The 7,248-nt window shown below is 50.9% G+C and overlaps 4 protein-coding genes across 4 annotated transcripts; 2 read left to right on the top strand and 2 right to left on the bottom strand.

The window, feature by feature from the left end:
• Positions 1–805: 805 nt before the first annotated feature.
• COCCADRAFT_30292 (uncharacterized protein) lies at positions 806–2,613 on the top strand (the record flags this gene model as incomplete). The annotated part of the gene is made up of 2 exons (XM_007719049.1): positions 806–2,469; positions 2,502–2,613. The coding sequence occupies 2 exons, from the start codon at positions 806–808 to the stop codon at positions 2,611–2,613; spliced, it is 1,776 nt and encodes a 591-aa protein (XP_007717239.1).
• A 471-nt stretch (positions 2,614–3,084) lies between these two features.
• On the bottom strand, positions 3,085–3,584 carry COCCADRAFT_30291 (uncharacterized protein; the record flags this gene model as incomplete). Its single annotated transcript, XM_007719048.1, has 2 exons — positions 3,085–3,453; positions 3,507–3,584. 2 exons carry the CDS (start codon positions 3,582–3,584, stop codon positions 3,085–3,087), a joined length of 447 nt encoding a protein of 148 aa, XP_007717238.1.
• A 674-nt stretch (positions 3,585–4,258) lies between these two features.
• Positions 4,259–4,828, top strand: COCCADRAFT_109078 (uncharacterized protein; the record flags this gene model as incomplete). Its single annotated transcript, XM_007719047.1, has 3 exons — positions 4,259–4,458; positions 4,516–4,638; positions 4,699–4,828. The coding sequence occupies 3 exons, from the start codon at positions 4,259–4,261 to the stop codon at positions 4,826–4,828; spliced, it is 453 nt and encodes a 150-aa protein (XP_007717237.1).
• Positions 4,829–5,281: 453 nt separating this feature from the next.
• Positions 5,282–6,613, bottom strand: COCCADRAFT_9176 (uncharacterized protein; the record flags this gene model as incomplete). Its single annotated transcript, XM_007719046.1, has 1 exon — positions 5,282–6,613. One exon carries the CDS (start codon positions 6,611–6,613, stop codon positions 5,282–5,284), a length of 1,332 nt encoding a protein of 443 aa, XP_007717236.1.
• Positions 6,614–7,248: the final 635 nt, after the last annotated feature.

The raw sequence follows: 7,248 nt of genomic DNA, 5'->3' as shown, positions 1-7,248 counted from the left end.
AAACAAGGACGCACCGCCAATCAAACACTCGATTGACCTGCGCGACGGCCGCAATGCAGCCTTTATCCTTTTCCCATATGATCAGGATTACATTCAGTTCATGTTCGTCTCATATATACTCTAACGACGTAGCCTCTTCATCGCCTGGAACATTTACGGAGCAGATCGCCAATTCGCCAGCGCCAACGACAAGCCCACTTTTATAGCGACGGAAGCAATGTCGCGCCGGATCTCTCTCTCAATAGTATTCACCCTTTAAAAGATTACTGTCCATCCTTCCACGGATCCCATCTACACTAATGCCGCAGTGGCTTAGCTGCCGCCGTGTTAAGAAACCTAGTAGTGAGAGCTAGGAAATAAGAATAGCAGACCGCAGACTGATGCCGGCTCCTTCGTTTTTATATCCGATTCGAAATGGGCTTCGATTTGATGTTTTGCCAGCCTAATACGCTGGGAGAAGTCAGAGGCTCCAGTATCCCCTGTGCAGGGTATTCAGCATGGTTTCGACGCGTATAAGGCACCCAGTCTGAGATGATGCTTCGTGGCTATGCCTAGCCAGCCAGCCAGTCAGTGCGCTGCTGTGTGACTTGGGGGCTAAATTGTAGGAGTATGGCAAGCAAGCGCTAGGAGGTTTGGGTCTCGTGTTTCATGTGTCTATTGGCTCACAAAAATGCTTGAGTACTAGAGCTGCGCATTCTGAGTGGAGCGGAGATTTGGGGGCCAAAGCCACGTCTGACATTGTCCAGGCATATATAACAAAACTGCAACCTCACTTGACTTCGTAGATGGAGTTTTCCACGAAGCTATGACAAACAGCGCTCTCCATCTACTGGGAGGACCTAACTCGCAGCCTTACGGTCCAGTACCCGTGACGGAGGATCTCTCAACCCCCGAAACAGAGAAAGCTCCTGCCTATACAACCACAACACCTATTGTTCTTGGCCTGAAAAAGAGTTCCTCGCAATCATGGTCGGCCGCGCAGATTGCCCTGACGCTGGCGATTCCACTTGTCGCACTCATCACATGGCTGGCATGCGTCCGAGCCAATCCGCGTATCTTCGACACGTTCGCGGGTGAGGAGATTGGAGGCCGACTCAGCCAAGCACAGGCAAAAGCGATTGATGTAATCACAGGTGCGATACTAGCGCCCATGTTCATGGCAGCTGTAAACTATGTGTGGTTTGCAAGCGCTCGCGTTTCCGTTGTGAACGAACAACAATCGAAACCAGTTCCACTTCGCACGCTGGTAGCTGCCAGCGGTACGTCGGGCGGGAATTACGACCTTTTCCATCTTCGCAACCTGCTTCTCGGCAAGACCTGGTCACTCGTAACCTTTGCTCTCCTGACCATTCTGTCCGCCGTGTCCAGAACAGCGTTGAGTAATGTTATTGCGTACGAGGCATTTTCTGAACTCAGTTCTTCAAAGACTTTGGCTGCTTTACGACTGCAGACCGACGCTGTCGTCAACACCGGTCTCGGAATGGACAATAATCTCAAACTGCGTTTGTACGACTTCAACATGTCTCAGAACGCCCAAGTCGCAAAGGACATGATGAGCCTTCTGACCGACCTATCCTACCAAGATGCCGGCTCGAAGCTAACCAATGGTACCTACGTGGGCGTCAACGCAACAACTCAATCGCTAAGATCTCTGCCGCCGTCCATTTCCAAGCTAGAGAACGTACCAGCCTACCGAATCTCGGTTGACTGCACCCCCGACTTGCCATTGTCAGTATCCGTCATGCAGCCCCTAGGCCCGCTCAACACACAGATCGGGCTCATGCTCAATACGACCACCAAGTCAAACAACACTATATTCCAAGCCAACTACCCAGGCGTACCAGACAACATCCGGACCGGCGACGGCGACAGCTACACATACGCTGCATTTTCTCTGGGCTACCGTGAGGCGTACCTTGGTCACTTGGAACGGTTCGACTTGTCCAACAGTACGACTCAGTCTCAATACGGCGACTTGGGCTACCGCGCCTTCAACATGAGCCAATGGGGATTCAACGGAACGCAAGATATTATGTCCATCAGCGGGTTGCGATGCGTCCTGTACCGCGAACAAGGACTCGCCAACTCGACTCGGGTCCCAAGCAACGATTCAGGCATCAGCGGCTGGACAATTGACACCACCTCCTTTCCCGCCTTACAGGAAAAGGCCATCGTTCCTTCTCTCCTCGCCAAGTTCCAATGGAGCAACTTCAACTTTCATGCCCCCGGATCCGTGATTCCTGGTCTTGGGCCGGCGCTCAACAAAATGTATGCTGAAGAAGTGGACGAGTGGGGGACCAAAGCCAACGACACTTTTACCAACTTTGCCCTTAACTTTCTCTACGCTTCGGGCGAGACGCAGCGTATTATATACGAGGTAGCGGCGTCCAGTAACAATGCTTCACGCAATCGTCCCGAATACACAATCAATGTCCCCGCATTAGAAATGCAGCAACAGTACCGTATCACGTACGTGCCAAGTATACTTCTCGTGGGTCTAGTGTGTTTGGTCGGAGCGGCTGCTATTACGGGGATTATGGCACTTTATACGCGGAAGACTCTCTCGGCAAGAGCTCATCGCCAGGTCGACGTTACCAGGCTTCTGCTGGATAGTGTGGTGGGACTGGGCGGTGAGGCGAAGGACTTAGCAAGAATAGCGCAGAGAGGGAACGATGAATTGGATGCTTGGGCGGCTGGTTACAAGATCAGATACACGAGCATGGGTGATGACGATGGGTCTGTACAGGTTGTGCTAGAGAAGACGCATTCTTAGTAAAGACTCAAATGGAGGGAGTAAGATGGAAATGAGAGAAGTAGTCAAGTTATTCAGAACGGAAGATGGTTTCATATATCTACTATGTTTTTTCAATTCTTTGATCCATGGTCTTCGTAGCTGTTGGCGTTGGCACGTCTCGGAAAGCGCAAAGTTGGTGAGGAACATTCAACCCCCAAATTCAAGAGCAGTCCCAAAGACAAGCACAGAAACGGTTGATCTAGAAGGATTATGTACGATCCGTACATCATTCGTCCAGTCGAAACCACGATACGTCTGTTTGACCACCGATCAGTACCACTTACATACGTTCACTCCATCTCACCACTCCCAGCAGCGTTGCAACCCTTCCTTTTCGCCCACACCATCATCATCACCACCACCACGTTATTTATCCTCAGCACCTCAAGCTGCGTATAATGTACCCTACCTCTCTCCCTCAAATGCCGTTGTGTACCCCCAAACCTTTCATCCACCATATCCAAACTCCTCGGCATACTTTCTCTCTTTGCACCTACCATTCGCAGCGCCGCCTGCCTCCCTTTCTCCATCATCTTGGGCGACACACTATCGAACTGCACTTGGCCCTCTTCTCCTCTTTGTACAATCCTTGCCACGTCTTCGCGCGACAGCGTCTTCCTCACCATTTCCGACCCTGCGTACTTTCCGAACGTCAAAATCTGCAACAAGCGTGCCACAATGGTATCGCTGATGTGCTCGGGTACCGGCTCACAGGGCTGCTATTCGGTTGCAATGTCGTCGCACGGAAAGCCAAGTAAGTCGAATAGCAGGCCGAAGAAGATGCCGGCATTGTCTTTGTTCACAGTAGACAGATATGTAGACAAGATGTATCGCATCTAATCATAGAGAAATTAAGTCTGAATATTACGTAGGTGGTTCGTATTCTCTAGATGACTACTATACTAGTCTGTACCTAGAGTACGTACATGCCCGTGAGCCTCGGCAACTCTACTATTGCAACATTACACCCCTGCATGTCGCGACCCCAATCGTTCAGCTATGTTCTTGTTCATGGAGATCTAAATATCTCGAAATGGAATGCATGCCGCATGCTCGTGATGCGGCTGTACGCTTCCGCAAATTGCTGATATATAACTGGGTAAGCGATCATGCTGGGTGGACAGGACCGAATACTCGGCCGTTCAGGATATATCGTGTGATGAGACTAAGGACAGATGGGAACCGTTCCAACCGCGTAGTCTATGGCGCTTGCACTCCATATGGCAGGAACCTCCGTCTTGAGAATGCTTCCAGGTATTCTAGCTACCGGCTCTGCGGGGTAAGATCAACTACTTGCCGAGTGTAGATCTGCATCAAATCTCCGTTGAAAATACGATCTTTAGCTCATTTCATTTCCACTATAAAAGTCTGATTTCCAGTAGCTAAAAGAGTTCTGCGGAGACAATCGGCAGTACAATCACCGCCAACGCTGAAAATTGTCTCTCTACAGAGCCACCGCCCAGCATGTATCTGCTCAGTCTCTGTCTCACTGCTCTCTTAGCAATGGGAGCGTCTGCAGCTCCTCGCCTGGAAAAACGTCAAATATCGTGTCTCAGGGTGGGCGCCACGGCAACAGCAACATGGACTAACGCGGCCGGTCAGACCTGTCGCTGGACTGGTATCGTAGGCAGCAACTTCGGCACAAACAACGCAAACGGCGGAGAGTAGGCAGTCCAGTCCTCGGACATATCCATCCATACAGTAACTGACATGATCCATAGTTATAGTTGTAACGGCCGGTGCGGAGCAGGCTGCTCAGGCGCTGCACTTGGCAACGTATATACACAGGATTGCTTTTCGCATGATGTATGTTCTTGGTTCAACAATGCGAGTGGTGGTGCGAGGTAAGTTGTTACAAGGAGAAGAATAATTGGAAAAGGTCCGTTACTAACATGGTACCCCAGTGATCCGAACTGCGGTGCAGCGTTCAATGCAGCAGTTGATGATACGGTTGGTGGTGCGTTGAGGGGCTGTGGACAAACGAACCCGACGAATGCTGCTGTGAGACCCAGCACTAGTCCGACATGCTCATAGCGAGTTAGTAATGGGATATGTTCTGAGAGATCCAACAACAAACTTGATTTTTGGAAATACCCCAGGAATTGACGGCTGAATATGTGTCGCTATCATCCATCGTTCAGACAAACACTCAACTCTCTAAATGCGAAGACCAACATGCATATGAGCTTCGACATTCACAACTCTTGGTAGAAGCACAGTCGGTGCATCACGGTCTCACAACAGAGAAATCGTAGATGTGGAAGCTACTCACTGAACTTTAACTCTGGGTGATGATACTACTTACCACTAGTAGTACTTAGTAGTACTTAGTAGTAAGTAACACAATATGCAACTTCAAACAACAATTTATCAATATCAAACATCGGGTAACTGTATTGTCATGAGAGACATGATAGAATCAGCCATGGAAACTGATTTAAACCAATCGCTCTCTGAAGCGTCAGCAGAAAAGACCCGAGCGACTTCTTACACAGCCCCCGCTCCTGCCTCGGGGATCTGCGCTCCTTCTTGTCCAGCCTGCGCCTTCTCCCTGCCATTTGTTTCTTGTGTCGCTTCACCACTCGCCAGTGCCTTGAAAGCACCCAACAAGTCGTTTTTCAGATCTTCCCAGCTTTCCACGCCCACACTGACACGCAACAATCTCTCGTCCACCTCAGTATCGCTCATCCTCCTCCACTCGATCAAGCTCTCCACACCACCCAAGCTAGTAGCGTGATGGAAGAGCCGGAGGTGTGATGGGAGGGTACGAGCCTGTTTCGCCTCCTTCATGTAGATGCTGAATACGGGACCGAAGCCATTGGGCATCTGCTGCTTGAGCCAGGACATGTCGGAGGTCTGGAGCGATGCGTGCTTGACTTTACTGACAACTTTCTTGACAGCTTCCGCATCTTCTCCCTTGCCATTGAGCGAATCATTCAGCCAGCGAACGAGGTTGTCGGCATTGGAAGACTGCCGCTGCACACGCAAGTCCAAGGTCCGCAGACTACGCACGCCGAGCCAACTTTCCAGATTACCAAGTACAGCTCCGAGGAAGATGCGCTCCGCGCGTAATGTCTTTGCCCGCTTCAGGCCTTCAGGTCCGGCAGATGTAGCAAGAACACCGCAAAGCATATCGCTGTGGCCGCCGATATATTTTGTTCCACTGTGCATGACAATATCGGCACCCCATTTGAATGCATCTTGGAGGCCTGGGGGTGCAAAAGTCGCGTCGACACTTAGCAATGCTCCTCTTGCGTGTGCTCGCTTTGCATACTTTGCAATTTCAAAGGCCTCGCCTGTGGGGTTTAGAGGAGTCTCCAGATGAACAAGATCGCCATTGCCCAAGCCAACAGCATCCCAGGCTGATTCGTCGGCGTGGAGATCGACTGTCTTGACGCCGTGCATCTTCTTGTGCAGGTCAATCACTCCGTGGCAGCCATGGTACCCCCCACTGATAGCCACAACCTTGGGAACAACACTGACCAGCAATGCATGAAAGGCACTCAGTCCGCTCGTATAGCTGACGACGTGGTTCGCAAGGCCGCTGCTTCCATCCAATTCGCTCTCAGTAGCATCGGGGTACATCAAAGGCGCTAAGATGGTCTCTAGACGGTTGGTAGTGGCCGATGCGAGACGCGAGTACACGAGCGGTGTTTGCAGATCCACGAATTCGCCCTCATCGGGAGCAGGCTGTAGCTTGTCTGGGTTGCGAGGATAGCGAAACGTAGTGGACGTATGGATTGGCGGGGCAACATCGGTGAGAGCGTTGATGCGATCGTCGGCATGGATGCCATAAGTCGAGGCGTGATATGAAGGCATTGCCGTGCTATTGAATAAGTATTTCACCAACAATGAAACCGAGTGGAACCGAGATTTCGGTCAGGAGGCCTTCAGTCCGTCGTTGAATCCGGTGTCGAGCGTAACGACCACGGGGTCGAGATTCCTTTATGTCAAGGCCAACGATGTCAAGGTGACTATTTTTATAAAATGTCGATATTGCGCCATATGCGGCAGAATTGCGGACCACGCATACTAGATTAGCCATATCCGCCACTACAGTGGAGCTACATCCAACAATTCCATACTAACCAGATGCAGGGCCGCCATGCTGTTGGGTAACTTGTAACACGTGGGGAGCTTGAAGCAGCAGCGGCTATGCGAATCCTGTGTGGTAGCATTGGAGTGGGTACCTTGTTCGCTCAATGTCTCCCTTCACACTCTACGTGCGCTCGGGACTCTCATACACATCTGTCAAGAGCAGCTGCGTCTCGTACATTTTGCGTCGCGAACACCACGCTGAGATGATGACGAGTGCGGGGTAGTAAAACTGCCCCGCACTCGCGACAAAATTTATCCCGAAGAACGGATGCGCTGAGACTTGGGGGGGACCATATACTACTGGGTAGGGCTAAAGAGGTCAAATGGCAACTTCTGGATCATATGTCATTCCATTC

This window comes from Bipolaris zeicola (assembly GCF_000523435.1).
Source record: "Bipolaris zeicola 26-R-13 unplaced genomic scaffold scaffold_275, whole genome shotgun sequence".
Classification (NCBI taxonomy): Eukaryota; Fungi; Ascomycota; class Dothideomycetes; order Pleosporales; family Pleosporaceae; genus Bipolaris; species Bipolaris zeicola.
This window is presented reverse-complemented; position numbering and strand designations above follow the sequence as displayed.